Genomic DNA, 15,909 nt, shown 5'->3' on the forward strand with positions numbered 1-15,909 from the left:
AGGCTGGATAATCTGGGTTTACAGATTAGAACAGCAACGCCGAGGAACGAGGAGGGAGGAGGAGCCCAGAGGACATACCGTGTGGACGCCACTGGACAGTCCTGATGCTCTATCTCCTGTAGATCGAAGAAAGAAGAAGGAGGATGCTCTTCTATGCTGAAAGCTTGGCTGAATACCCTTTTGGATGGGCTGATTTTTTTTCTAGTCTTTGGACCTCAACCAGTTTCTTGACAATTGGTGGATTTTTTTGCACAATTTGTGGTGATGCTTCTAGGTTTCTGCAAAGGACACACATTGTAGAAGAAAACACGCTTTAACCACAGACATTTTCAGTTTCTAAACCTTAGTTTTTGCGTCTTTGGATTATTTAGAAATGTTATTGTGGTCTTATTTTAGGGTCAGAATTGTTTTTTCAAAAGTTGCCAGCATTTCTTCAAGACAGCCAACCAACAGTCATGTTTTTCAATAGTTTTATTCTGTAATGCTTCTGTGAAATATTTGTTTTGGAGATAAATCTTGTAATCGAACACGGAGCGCTGCTTTCTTTGTCAGGCAAATCAATGTAAGTCAATAGGATCCCCTGAGAGAAAGACAGGAAAGACAAAAACAGTAGGAGGAGACAGAGGGAGCACTGGCTCCCTTGTGGGATGCAAAAACGTCCATCCTGTCTTTCCAGAAAGAGAGGAGGGGGCCTATTGAGAGTTTGGGAGTGAAGGGGGGGTGGCGTCTCCACACACACACATACACCCTTCACCCGTCCATCCCAACACTACAAGTGGGGGCTTCAGAGAAGGAGGGTTGTGTAAGACGAAGGAGGAGTAGTTGGGGGGTTTTGGGTCCTGGATAGAGCAGGGGAGGGCAGGTAGTGGGGGGTTTTAGGTCTTAGCAGGGGATGATCACATACGTGCACTGCCTCTCCTCGGAGCCGGTGGTCAACTGCTTGCACAGGGGCTGCTATGAGGACTCCCCTGGCCAGAAACGAACTCTGCGCTCCTTCCAGCCCGCCAGCAAGATGGGGAACAGCCTGCAGCATCCGGCCGTCCCCAGCCCCAGGCCCACCAGGCCAGAGGGCTGCCTGCACAAACGTCTGCTCTCTGTGTCAAAAGTCCACCAGAAACAGGACTCGCTCTGGACACCAAAACCACTGCTTGGATCTGTGGCTAAGGGCTCGCCAGGGAAAAAGCATCCCTACCATGATGGCAAAGGTACAGATTAAAGAGAGTCTGCAGTTTGTTTGTCTTTTAGTGTTTTTTAGAGAGGAAAAAAACAACAACAACAACAAATGACTGTTGGTTTGTACTAGAAAGCTGTTTATTTTGTAGTTTCTAAATAAATACTAAATAGATATTTTTAATTATCTATAAGATATTTAGGTATATTTCCAAGATGATATGAGTCTTAAATTGAAATCTACTGTGATTACAGTGTCCAGGTAGTAGTTGCTGTTAGCACTACAATGCTGTTTTGCTACTGTAATGATTGTGGTGTTTGACTTGGCTGCAGAACAGGCTCCTGCTTCAGAGTTTAAGTCACCTGAAGTGTTTTTAGAGATAATGATACGCTGTATGTAAGAGTGCCAGGGTCACAGCAGATGCAATGGAAGCTTTTTCCACAAAGCCAGGCTTTGTCGCGTCTTGTTAGGGTATTTCCATCCTGCTGTATCTGAGTGATCTGTGCCATCTGGTTTTGCATGTGCATCTCTGTGTGTTTGTGTGTTGTGTTTTTGTGACCTAAAAGACCTTTGACCTTTCATGTATGAGACAGGTTCTCCAGGAAGTAAAATGCTTTGAGTTATCTCTAGTTGCTTGTGTGCATACTTTAAGACTTTCCTACTAACCTTGGGCATGAGTTTGAGCCTACACTTACTCATTCACACACATATATTTGCATGGATCATTTGGTCCCATGTGCATGGTTGCATCTAGACTATGCTTCACTGTCATTTGGGACAGACATAACTGAAGATGCTCCTCTGGGTGGCCACCCCTGGGAACAAGACATAATAGCTAGCAGCTGGAGGTGATGGGCCAGGCCTTCAGGGAAATGTAAGAGAGCTGACAGTATGAGGGGGTGATGGAAGTGACACTGACGGGGTTATGAAGGTGACCCACTTTCACCTCAGCACTACATAAAGGAGCCATCAGGACGGCAGGAAAGAGTGTTAAAAGATAACAAAAAGACTGACCTGTGTCCACATTTCCAAAACTGCAGCTCAGTGACATCTAAAGGATCTATGAATATAAAACAGAAGAGGCCATGAGGGAAGTAGGCAAGGCAGAGACTTCCTTAGAGTCCAACTTTGATAACTTTTGTTGTTTTTATTGGCCCATTTTGAGTCTTTCTGTCCATCCACTGGTCTTCCAATTACTCTTTTAAAGTTTTTCTCCATGTATGCACAGCTAAAACTAAACCATTTATTCCAATATGTGTGCATAACAATATGCTTCCACAGGACTGTGGCCCTTCCTCACGCCTGCTTTGACTAACACGCCGTGACAGCTCAAGATGTTGCTGCCGTCGGTACAGTATTGTCCGGGCTCTGTAGGTTGAATCAGCCTGCCCGTCTGTGTTTATGCACGGCTGAACGGATAACCCTCTTACTCACAAATTGGAACTTGGCTAATATGCCTTTTGTGTGTGTGTTTGTGTCTTTGTCCCTGTGTGCTGTGTTGTTGTTCTGGGATATTTTTTTTTTTGTTTCCTTTGTTAACACTTGATTCTCCAGTTCTTTTTATAAATATGACGTTTTTTTGTGTATAGGGGCAATCAAAGGGTGATTCCAGCATTTTTTTCCTGCATATGTTTTATAAGGCTTCTCCTCCAACCCTCCCTTTATTTATTTTTAAATTTTTATCAGTTTAGAAGTGGAGCAGGTGTTCAACCGGATGCCCCATAATCCCTTGGTGGGAAGTCAGATTCAACTATCGACCAGTCACTGCCAATGGCTCCTGAGGGAAGAGCACCTGAGGGAAACCATGCTTGTAGAGTAACTGAATGAGGCCAAATGAAATGGATTGACTACGTTTATAGGGGAAGCTCTGCTGAGAATCAGTTAGGTTAAATATCTTTTTGGCAGTAGGAGCTGGAGGGTTGGGTTCAGCCTCAGCTCTTTATCCTTGTCTTCCTTTATGTGGTACATTCACACGCATTTCCCATCTTTTAGATGAATATGAAACCCGTGAGTTTGGAGACACATCTGAATCAAAACATCAATGAGTTGAGATGAATAACAGCCCACCCCCCACCTTCACTGCTCCCAGTGCTCAGTGAACCAAAAGACAAAAGCAAAAGAGTGTTTCTCTTCTCGTCATTATTCTCCTCCATTTTTCTAAAACTACTCAAAATGCACCTAAGTAGTTCCTAAACTTTAATTGAATCTCAAAAACCCCTGGGTGTGAAGACGACTCTTAGCTCGCAATTTCTAAAAATCTAAATGTTTAAGTGTTTTAAATGCTCATTACTATTATCTTCCTGCTTCAACCATTAATCTCTCTTTAACTCTTGACCCCTTGAAAGCCTGCTAAGAGTAACCCTTTAAGCTTTTTTCCCTAAAATAAGCAGCTTCTGTCATGTTTCAGGCCAGCTTGTAGAACAAACTGCCTGATGGTGGTGGTCTCTGCCTATACAGCTACCCGTGGAAAAAACAGTAAACTGCTCACATGGTTGTCAAACCACATCTTTATTGATATACACTGAGCTGTCAAACACTTATCATTAAGGGTACAGGAAAGCTCATCAGATTTCACCTGTCCACTAATTATGTGTCGCTATCACCTGTTTAATACCATTATTTTGCTGTTCCAGATGTTAACCTGTAGTGTTAGATACTTCTAGCACCTCACTTAAAACTTTTTATTTATACCTTTAGTTCACTACTTATTATTAACCCTACTGCTAGTTTTTTCCAGGCCTGTAGGTAATGAAATGAACTAAATATACTTGAATAACAAAATAATTGGGATTTATAATAAATCTTATTAAAAGAAGATGGTTTAAAAGCACCTTCTGGATGTCGTGTACTCTTGAGTAGGAATTACACTACACTAACGCCCCAATGTGGTCTTGTTTGATTCTGGGATTTCTTTGTGTTTTGTGACAAAACACAAGTGGTATTTTTTTTTTTTTTTGTGGCCATTTCAAAACCTGAGCACAGAGACACACACACACACACACACACACACACACACACACACTAGCAGTTAGGAGGTAGCAGAACAATGGAGTAGGGAGCATGACACACACAGCCTAATGAGATAAAGAAAAGAGGGGGATTTTTCTCTCACTCACTCACTCAATCTCGCACACACACACACACACACACACACACACACACACACACATAAACACACACACACACAGACTTCTGGGAATTGGGGGTCAGGGGTTGCTTTGGGTCATTCAACTGTAAAAATGGGTTAAGGCTCTGTTTTTCTCAATCTTCTTCACCTCCACTTTCCTCTCTTTCATTAATGAAGTCTTTAATGCTGTTTACTGTCTGTGCACAGGGTTGTGTGTCTGCATGTTTTCTTTTCCATTTACCCACTTAGAAAATAAATGCTAGAGCATCCCAGCACATATATTTCCTGTTCATATCCCTGTATATGTTTATGTGAGTATGGCATGAAGTAGGTTTAAGTTAATGCAGTGTATCTAACAGATGGAGACCTCTCAGCTTGTTAAAGGCCTAATAGGTAATGGTTTTCCAATGACTGGTTAAACAGGTGCTCTTCCATTATATGTGACCGAGGGCTAATGAAGTAATCACTGACATATATTGAGAGGTAATTCAGTTGTGTGGAGGTTTGTCTGCGTCTTTATCCAGAGACTCCTGCCTGTCCAGTTCTTTTTACTCATCCTTTTGTATTTGACGCTTATTTGACACTGGCGGTGGTCTCCAGATGTTACTGTCTCAATTAAGTGTATTTGGATTTGTACTGTTCTTTATTTGCTCAAGCATGGTGGTTGTGTCTGCTCAAATTACCCTCCAAAATCTTTCTTTTATTCACCACACAACCTCTGAGGAAACAGAGAAAATGGCTCGGAGCACAATATAGTTTACAGCAGCCTTGTAACTCTCACAAGAAGACATTTATTATTATTACAGCTGTGTTTTACTTTATTATGTTCCATTAATTATTATTATGTTCCATATTTATTAATGTATTTGTTGACATATACATTAAAAAACACTTAAATATAAAGATGCACCATTGACCAGCCGGGGGCCAGAATCAGATGATTTCCAGCGCGCTCAGTCTAAACCGGTGACTGGCCTCTTAGCCTCACGTGTGTCCGATTACACGTCGGTCCGTTTCATGCATATGTGACGTACGTATTCATAGACACAGTAACCTGTTGTTAGGAGGACCACCACAAAAATTTTCATAGCAACCAAACTAATCAGACAATCTCAGCCATTAGCAGCTGAACATGGGCATTTTAAAGAGGCAAACAAAGGGCTTTGAGTCAACCACCAACCAGCAGCCTCGGTATTAGCAAAGAATCAGCAATTAGAGGGAACAAGACAAGTGAAAAAGAGAAAGCTTACTATAAAATCTGTCAGGTAAAGGTGAGTGTATAGCAACTCATTTTCAGTCATTTAAGTGAGAGAAAATCTGCTTACTTATTGCAGTTCAATATTTTTTTTTATTATGAAAACAATATTTTGCTTTGAAGAAATTCTGATTTGCTGTCAGTTTAAGCTCTTAGAAGGAAAAGTGGGAAAAGAAAAATTACAGTTTGTGCATCTCTACTTAAATAAACATAAAATTTAAATGAAGGACTTAAAATGGATGTGTTTGCATTTTATTTTTGTTTGTTTTTTTGACGAAAACAAAGTGTAGGAGAGTTGGTTTTATGATACAGAACATCATAATTTGTCAAATAAAGCTCACACATGCAAATCACCAAAACTAGAGATCAGTAGTAAACTAGCATGCCTTTTGTGATCTTCCACACACACAGTTAGGGCTGAGATTAATAGTGCAGCAGGACTTGAAAGCGATGCAGGAGAAGAGAGAGAGAGAGAGAAAGAGAGGAGAGGACTGAGTCATGGAGAAGGAGGGATCAGGTGTAAGTGGGCCTCAGAGCCCCATATGTGTAACAACTGAGTTTTACTTAATGGCTTGATTATTACATCAGGACATATTGGCTGGATAATCACTGGGGTCTGTGGAGACATTTATCCTTTCATTGACTAAATGTGTCAAAGCAGAGAAACTGTGGGAGCTGTGACACAGCAGAGGGCTTGGTTAGCTTTAATAGAAAATATTAAATCTTACTATCATTTACAGGGAATTTAATTTACTTTTAGGACTTTCTTCTTGCTTATATTCCTTCCGTTATTCTGTGAACCTACACTTACTGTAGTGGGTTCAATGAAGAAGACAAGACAGCAAGAAGTGTCTTGTTTCCCTGTTGACGTATGGAGCCTCCTGGTGGTTGTGTCATCTTCTGCACCTGCCCTTGTTGAGATGATACATGCAGATCTTTAGCACTTTGCTTTGTCTTTCTGTCTCTCTCTTCTTCTTCTTTCCTCCTTTTTGCTTCTGCAGAGTTTAATTGTACACTGACACACTCTCCATATCGATCCTCCTTACAGACGAATGATTTGTTTCCGTGTATGTTTCTCTCCAGGTTTTAATAAATCTAGTGAGGCAGTCTATGTAAACATTTGCAGGCCTTTGATTATTCATGGTGATAAGTTTAAGTTCATTTCAGTCAGGCTTGTGCGTGCGGTAAAACAAAACACATGCTCACTGGCAAACAAATAAGAATCTATTTACAAAACGGCTAAAACTCAATTTGATAGTGAACGCAGAAGTTTTTCTTAACATTCTAAAAATGCCCGCAGGTCTTAGAAACAAATGCGATTTCAAGACTTTAATCTGGGCCGTTTGCTTCGGCAACAGCTTTTGCCCTCGTCTTTCTGCTCGTGCAGTTCTATAGCGGTCTTGTTGTTAGTAATTGAAAAATCTAATTGAGCCGTAGTGCAGGATAAGTGCGTTTAAGCACTGCTTGGCCGTACAGACCTCGGTCACAGCTCATTTCTTTAATGAGAGCTGCTATTAGCAGGAGCTTTTTTCCACCTCATGCTGATTCGAGTCTGGCTCTCTGAGGTTTCTGGCCCCATTTGCCCTACTGACCAGTCTGCTCCCCCTTCTGTACATGCAGTTACATTCCTGACTACTTTGTTTTTAAAATGCAGTTTGTGTAAACCACAAAAAAGGGCATATTTGGTTACTAGTTACTTCAATATTGCTACCACAAAGCGAGACGTAGATTTTTAGTTGTTACCTGTAAGATTTTCCTGCCGCTTGCTGTTGCATTTAAAAACCAATTTAAATGAAAAATTCAACCTCATGTAAAGATACCAGTGAGCAAAACAAAAGAGAAATCTGGTGACAATAGTCTAACCAGCCTCACGGACCCCTCGCTTCCCCGCTGTTCACCCCCAACTCCAATCTTCCCTCTTCCTACCTTCTCCACAGCACCAGACCTTATTTGTGTCCCAGTCAGCTGGAGGTTCAATTAAGCCTCTGAGAGCAAAGCCGAGCCTCTGAAAAGCTCATGTCCCCCCAAAGAGACTGATTATAAAAGGAGAGGGAAGAGAGAAAGTGATTTTTAAGAGCCTCTTTAAATATGTCTTGTTAATGAGTTGTCCTCACCATGGCAACGTCTCCTTTTCAGGGTTTTTTTTCTCCATGCCTCATGCATAGAAGGATTAGAGTTGAGACAAAAAAGAGAGAAGAATGTAGGGAACGGGAAGCTACAGCTATTTTCCTTGTTTGTGAAAATACAGGGGAGCTTTTGGCGTTAATGTTGTTTGTTTGTAGCAGAAGTTAAATTCCTCTATTGTGGTTACTTTTCCAGAGAAGCGTGCAGTTGCTGCTTTCATTCACCACAAGGTGGCGTGATAACACAGCTGCACTAAAGATAAAACAGGCAGCATTTACAACTATTTCCTCGTTTTCCTAGTCGCTCATCTGCACAGCGTCACTTATACCCAATATAATTGTTAATTTATGAGACTAAATTAAAATATTTGAAGGTTTTATTGCAATTGCCTGAAAGACTTTGGATTCAATTATCTGCCTATTAGCCACTGTGCATGTGTTTATCTACAACAAAAAGAGACACATGAGGTGTCACAAGGAATCTAATTTGGAATAATAGCGGTTTTAAATTTTGGGATTATTTGATCAGGGAGCTACACTAGTTTCCCTTGTGGGCCATTAGGAGGGTGCACTCCCTGCAAGAGAGGTCTACTCTTTCTATTAAAGGCCCCATCCCTCTTTCCATTATTGCTCAGATGGGACAGAAGGGGGAGGGACGGGGAGAGATGGAGAAAAGGAGGGGTTAAATGGATTTGGGGTTGTGCTTTTTCCCAGACTAGGTCTCAGCATAGGATTATCAGTGGAGAAACACAGGCTTAATGCACGCATGTGCGCTCACATATAAACTCCTGCATAATTCATGCCCATATATGATCGATAAGTCACATGAAACCACCAATCGCAGCTTCTTGGTGTGTACAAGTGTTTTACAAATACTGACACACGTCAGTCAGTGAACTCTGAGCTTATCCTAATGCACGTATAACCCTCCCTGGGTTAGTGCAGTCTTACACCACTGTGTGGCAAAAATTACATGCATATGTACAACACAAAAATTATGGTTTTGACCTAAGCATTGTGTGACTTCAGACCATCTAGTCAGCTAAGAACATTTTGTGTTTGTAGTGTGCTTTTAATGATTAGCTTGCAGACTGTTGCTGATGTCATACCACAATACTGAGTTTTACAGAAGACATTTGGACTTGTCAAGTAGGTGGGACAGAGGTGCGAAAAATGCAATTAATGTTGGCTGGGATCTAGTCAGCTGCTTCAGCTTCAGGGTCCTGGTATTGTGCGTGGTGTAACCTGACTTAAATGCTGGCAGAGGAATTAATGCTGATAGAGAGATGAAGAAGAGAAACAGTTACAAGTAAAGTCAATTATGTCCCTAACATGTCCCCAATATCTGTTTTGTCAAATAAGATAAAATTCTGTCACTTTATTTTTAAATTTTGTTGCAAAATTAGATTTTCAAACATGTCAATGCTATCACTAAAACCTTTCAAAATGTTACCATGAGACGGAGTCAGTCTGTGATCAGTTTGGAACTGAATGGCGTCATGCTGGCAATAACGTGCAATTTTTTTCTGATAGCACAGCAATTAACTGTGGTAAGTTATTGAAAATCACATATGTTGCTGTCTACATAGACAGAAATTCATAGTATATATGTATATATGTAACCAGATTACAACCAGCATGCAGCCTGTTCATTCAAGACTCATTCAGACTGATGGCAACATGTCGGTAATCTCACTGCATTTATGAATTAGACAGGAACTGTTTGTTTGAAGAGTGACTGCAATCAGCCTAAATGTTCTTGTACTATTTTTACTTGTGTGACTGAGCCATTAGCTTGCTCTGAATCAGGTGGTAGCTTTGTCAAGCTAAGTGTGTCCAGATTTGCAAGTGGTTTTTCAGAAACCACTTGCAAAAGTTAAAGTTACCTCAGGATGAAGGTGCATGCGATGAGCTCTCTCTTTATTTATTTAAAACATAGATATTTGGTGTCCCTGGAATGATGCAGTATCACCACACAAAATATCACAATACTATACTATATCTATCTGCCACACCGCTGCCATCCATTCAATCCATCCTTATTCTGCCTATCCATGCCATTATAATTCCACTCATGTAGGAAACAGAATTTTATTTCTAAATTTGAAATCATCTCATGTGTTCTCCAGAATTTAAATGCACTTGATTTGACTTTCTCTCTGAGGGAACTAACTTTAGTCTGTAGACAGATTTTACTCGACTAAAAGCAATCTGGAGTCTGTAAAACATCCTGGGACAATCCTGCAAAGGCAGATGTTAATTGGATCGATGTTATAGGCCGGATGAGCAGAGCCAAAAGCAGTCATGCGTTTTAAATGTATCGGTTAATAACAGTAATCAATGTCGGCCACCAGAACTTGCATCCGACTTTATAACTAACCCCCCACTTGTGCTACATCCTCGAGGTTGATTGTCTTGCTCACTTCCTTAATTTGTTAGTCAATTGGCTGTGTCTCTAATAGTTGATTGGATGCTTTTGTGTCGCACCCCCCCACTCCCACTACTCACCCCGACTGACCTAGTCTTACTGTTGATGAGAAGTGAGGTGCAATGTGGGAAATGGGTCAAACACCACAGCGTCAATTACTGCTCCAGTTGTGGAGGTGCTGCAGATGAACACATGCAAACATTGTGGCTGATATGGCTTTAGCCCACTTCCCACTGGTCTCCCTGTGTTTTTGCTGATATAACATATGCACACTCTTGATTTTTGTTTTTTTCCTCCCTGCAAAACAAGCTAGCCCCAGGTGGCTTGTTGTTTTGTGCCCTTGAGCTACTGGAGGCACTTAACCTAAATTAGCTCAGTCTCTCTCTGTGCCTCTGTGCCTAAATCAGACAAGACCCTCGCCTCAGCAGCATGAGCTGAGTGTGGAGGTCATGATAACAGCCAAAAAAAAAAAAAGATGTGTGACCAAAGCTCTGAGCCGTATTTTTGCTATTGTGTTGTCTTTGACTGAATATATTTTAAGAGTGTTGGCTAAATATCTTAAACCAGTGAAATATTGATGCTAATGAATCATACTGTTAATGCAAATGATGTCATATTCCAGCTGTGACCTATTGATCGTTAGCAGTTATCCCAGCCTGGCCATCATTCACTCCAGACTTTTTATTGAGTGAGTCATGAAGTAGAAAGTCTGCTATTGTAAAGACAGCCGCACACACTCCCACATACACACACAGGTTTATATAGATATATAGGACACAGTGGACCCCTACAGCTGCTGCTCCCCACAGTGCACTATATCTGTATTTAATGCCAGATTTATGGCGTTTTCTGCGTGAAGTTAATTATGAAATTGGATTAATGATTGTGTGCTGCTATGAAGGTGGAACAACACACACTGACACACACACAGACCATTAAGAGAGACGAGCAGACAGCTCTGGTGTTGAAATGTAGGTCAGGAAACCAGTGCAGCAGCCAGCATATTCTCTTCTTTTTGTGCAGGCATCTTTACATGCAAGCATGTGTGTATGCTTACATGCTTGAGTGCATATAGCATTCAGGCACATGCACATGTATTGTCTTACGGCTTGTATCTGTAAGAGCAGATGCTTGATTAAAAACAGAAAAAAACCAAACAGTTGAAGGTTATATAGTGATTCAGTGCAGTAAGAGTGATGTCCAGAATGTTAGCTGTCTCAATTCAGTGGTGTGGACCTGCTGTGGGTACACAAACCCATCCAGCATACTTTAAACCATTATAATAAAAGCAGTTAGACAGACATCTAATGCCTCAAACAGACAAAAACTTTACCCACGCTCCTCAAAGACACACCTAGGTTTTGTGGTTATTGATATGGCAGATCCTCAGAGGGCAGTGAAAAGGGCCGGGAGTCAATATGAGTGGCGACAGCATGGCTGGATGGTAATGGGTCCTAATGTAATCGGTGGGCTGTCTTTATGTTACACTACCAGTGACTAGAAAGGGATTCCACTGGGAAATTATTCTTCAATAGCATGTCAGGCATGTAATACACACGCATGGTCACGATTCTGAGAAGTAACACACATTAAGTTGAATTCTTGAAGGAACAGTATGTATAATTTCGTGGCATCAACCTATTGAATATCTTCCGTCCACCATGGTTTGCTCCACAGAAAAGAACTGATCCTTGTGTTAACATAAACTGTCCAATTCTATATTCAATTTCTGCTCATAGACCCCTCTAAATCCTAAGCACTGGTCCTTTAAGTCAAGGTTAGCACTGGTTGCCTACCAAGTTTTATTCCAGCTCCAAAGCACGAACAATCACAGCGTATCACATGCAAAGCTAGATAGTTTTGAGAAATATAGTCACAGCTTTGTGGACATGCTGACAGTTCTACATGTCTGCAATTCATTCAGTTCAATTTAATTTAATTTTATATATGTAGCGCCAAATCACAACAATAGTCACCTAAAGGTGCTTTTTTAGAGGTTCAATAGTCATCTTCTGGATCTGGGTGACTTTTACCTGGTTAAAGGAGTCTATCCTTTTCATGGCTGTAGTTAAAGCCTGGTCCTGTTCATACAACAGGTGTTGGAGACAATCCGTTTTTTATTTGTTTGGTCAGCCAAAAAAAAAAAAAAAAAAAATCTTCATTTGGGTATTTCTACAATTATCACTCCTTTCCACTTCTCAGCTGCCGAGCTCTAAACACCGAGTCCAAAGCTTAGGCCTTCACAGTGGTGCGATGAGTTAAATCTATTTTTTAAAAGCTTTTTTTATTTGCGGTTTTCCATGTTGTGGCTTCATAATGTATTAATCTAACAAGTAAGACTTTAAATAACCCAAATAAATAAATATATATATATATATATATATATATATATATATATATATATATATATATATATATATATATATATATATATATATATATATATATATATATATATATATATATATATATAACTAAGCACCAGGAAAAACATCAACATGCAAGATTTCCACCATGTCACGGGCCTGTTTTAGCTTCAGTTTATTGTCCTGCTAACTTAAGATGGGGGGTGGGGATTTCATTAGATTTAAAACTCTGTTGCCAGGGAGGAAACACACGGTTAGCTACAAATTCGCTCTGACGGTGGGCATAAAAGTCTCAAATCAACAACAAAACTGCCACCTTCTCAAAAGATCCCAAAGGCTTAGGGGTACAAATCAGCCTTCGTGTAATATAACAATGTTTTAACTCCCTTTAAGAGTGAGCTGCTTTTTTGTGTCCAAGCTTGTGTAAAAGTTTCCCTGTTAAAGGAATGTATAAGATGTTTTTTTAATGGCTGCACACTTTCTTCATTTTGGATTTCTCATTTTGCTGCTATGTCAAAGGTTTCAGAGACTAGATTCAAATGCACTTTGCCTGTCCACAAGCTCAAACAGAGGTATATTTGTGTATCCTCTATCTGTTTTCTCTGTCTTTCTCTTTTATCCTGGCTTGAATTTCAAAGTGGGGGGGTCGGTAGGGAGCACCGGGTCAGACGCCAAGGGAGAGAAAATTAGACGTGACTGCCAAAAACTGCTGGGCTCTGGTGTATGTTTGTCTGTCTTTCTTTTCCTTATCGGTCTTCATCTGTTCTCCTGGATTCCACCTGTAGCTTTTCCCTCGGCTCTTATTTTTTTTGTTCTTTTTTCCCCTCTAACCGCTTCCTTTTCTCTCTCCCCTTGCGTCGCTTCCCATCAAATGGCTCCACTTCTGCCACATCAAAGCATGCTTCAGCTTTTTGCAGATTCAACTTTGCTTTCCACCTCATTCTCTTTCTTCTCAAAGTCTACATGCCTTTTATGCCATCTCCATCAGTATTACAAAGGCATATTTCTGATTGATGCACGTTCCCACACGACTCTGTGTGAGAACAGCTTCATGATGTTTGAACATAAAACAGAAACATGCGTGTGTCACCACATCAACGCTGGCATACGCACACGTGAAACAGAAAACGCCCTTAGACACAAAGGGCAAGGTTTTGCATGTGTTTTGGGACGATGTGTGCGAGTTCAGGGCGTTGTTTTGCAGGGTGTCATGAATCACAAAGAAGGAGAAGCCTATAGAAGGAGGCCCCCTCTGCTTTTCATTCAGGAGAATAATCAAACACTCGCACAGACACACACTGCTAACTTGTGCTCACAACGAAGAAAAACCCCCACACAATTTATGTTGCAAGAACCTTGATTTAGAGTAAAATGTCATCCCAGATGCGCTCAATGAACTTTAAATTTAAACTGCACGCTCTCCTATTTGCATGATTTAATTGCACCTGTCTAAATCCCCACTTAACAAATGCACTAACATTTTTTGAGCTACTCCAATACTTTCAAGTACATTTGTCCCAAATATTTGCAGGATGCCTCTTAAGTGGGTTTATAACCCAGCCATCCTGAACAAACACTGCTAATGGGCCAATTGAAAACCTCCAGAAAGAAAAGCCTTGCAGGCACTGACTTTCTCCTGATGGGCCAGGCTGAGTGGCAGTGATTTGAACATTTGCATGGTGATCTTCAGTCGTTTTACTTATTTTGACAACAGTTGTGGGCTGAAGAGAGTTTAAATGTTAAAGAGAGAGATGGAAAACCTTCTGTCAGAGGAGTTGGTCAGATGGGAAGACCAGAAGAGGGATGGCTGGGGGAAAGGACTGTACAGGGAAAGCATGAAGGAGAGAAAGACCGCGGGAGTTTTCGTGTGTTTCGCCAGTGTCATAAAACTGGCGAAACACACGAAAAACTGTGTTTGTGTGGGTGAGCGTGCATGGGAACTTTACCCCGTGCCAGAATCATTAGTGCGAGAAAAAACAGTTATTAACTTGTTTACACAGCCTAGTCTGTCCGTCACTTTCAGTGTGTGATGCTTTAGCTGAGAATTGGTGTTTATTCAGGAGAAAGTTTGAAGTTTAACATCATTTAACTGCCTTTTTACGAGTGCTGTAGAAGCAGATCTACAGCTAAGCATCAACTCAGCGTATTCCTTGTTTAGGAAACTCGTGAAGTAAAGATTTATGAGGGTGACAAATCAGCTAAAGCGGCACATTTTGTACACAAATATCTCCAGTGCAGCGATAACAGGTATCAACCCCCCGGCTTTGATCTTCCCACTTGCTCATTCCAAATCTTTGTTGGTTTGAGATTATTCATGTCTTCTTCCGTGTTGGGAAGACCAAAGTAATCAGATTCCCTTTGACCCCCGATTTTATGCTTTCATTCAGAGAGGTGTAAAGATAAAAGTAATGGGGGAGGATGAGAGCAAGCAATGTGTTCCTCTACATGCTATAAATAATAGATTTTCATTCACAAAAAAGTAGATGGGGGTGAAAGAGGAGTATTCGTCTTTTAAGGGTTTTGGTATATTTTCTTGTTTGAGTGATTTAAATTTGCCACTGCTGCTAGCAGGTTTGCAAATTGTGCATTTTCAGATAATTATAAGCAAAAATTTAACATTTTAAAATACTTCCTGTCTAACTTTGGCACAAATCTGGAAAGAAATAAGGATAGTTTAGTTAGGATGGCACTGATCCAGTGAAGGAGGCAGGATTTAGTGCTACACTTCATTGTTTAAGGCGATATGAGCACTTCGGTCGTCTCTGGTAAATCCTGCTGCCTGTCAAAACGATAGGTTGTGCACTTCATCAATCCCACATGGATGCAAAATGTGCTAAATGTGTTGTTTTCGTATGTTAAAATTCATATTTCCTGTTTATTTCCACCTTACAGTTCTTCTCATTATCAAGCAAAAGGTGCTCAAGGCTACAGCTCGAACACAGTAGCACAAGAAATGAAAGAGGGGAGGAAGAGGGTGGTGTAAAATCAATACAGCCTTGATTATATTAGCAACTGTGAAAGCGCTGTTGCCTAAATTAAAGAGGAAAGAAGGGAAAAGAAAATTGGGGAAACTGGGGGCGAGAGAAATGTGACATCAGCAGATCAAGCAGAGTGGAGGGGTTTTAGGTGGTTTGCTTAGCTCTGTCTTCATAGGGCCAATTAGAAAAATAAAAGCTGGGTACTCTCAGATGAAGGTGCGTGTGTGTGCGTAGATGCTGTTTGATTTTGGGGTTATTTGATCTTTTATATTGAAAAAAGAAGGTGAAGGTGTGTTTGTCTTTTGGGGATTGATCAAATGATTGAATTGGATCTGGAGGGAAATGGGGCTAAGCTCAGAAGTCTGGAATAAAATAAAAAAAAGTATAATGATTGTGAGAGGGAATGTGCAGCTGCCTCTGCCAGGTTGACGGGGAGCTCCAAATGGGGTGTGAAAACAGGA

At 40.8% G+C, this 15,909-nt stretch overlaps 1 protein-coding gene across 6 annotated transcripts in view; it reads left to right on the forward strand.

Annotated features, from left to right (window-relative positions):
* Positions 1-15,909, forward strand: part of nhsl1b (NHS-like 1b) — a 102,290-nt gene that overhangs the window by 59,671 nt on the left and 26,710 nt on the right. The window contains exon 1 of one of the 6 annotated variants that reach the window (XM_063496413.1): positions 872-1,205. The exons of the other annotated variants lie outside the window; for them this stretch is intronic. Within the exon in view, the coding sequence (XP_063352483.1) occupies positions 893-1,205 (313 nt within the window). The 5' untranslated portion in view covers positions 872-892. Of the gene's footprint in view, positions 1-871; positions 1,206-15,909 lie in introns of those variants that run through there. 6 annotated transcript variants of the gene reach the window in all.

This window comes from Pelmatolapia mariae, linkage group LG15 (genome assembly GCF_036321145.2).
Source record: "Pelmatolapia mariae isolate MD_Pm_ZW linkage group LG15, Pm_UMD_F_2, whole genome shotgun sequence".
NCBI lineage: Eukaryota > Metazoa > Chordata > Actinopteri > Cichliformes > Cichlidae > Pelmatolapia > Pelmatolapia mariae.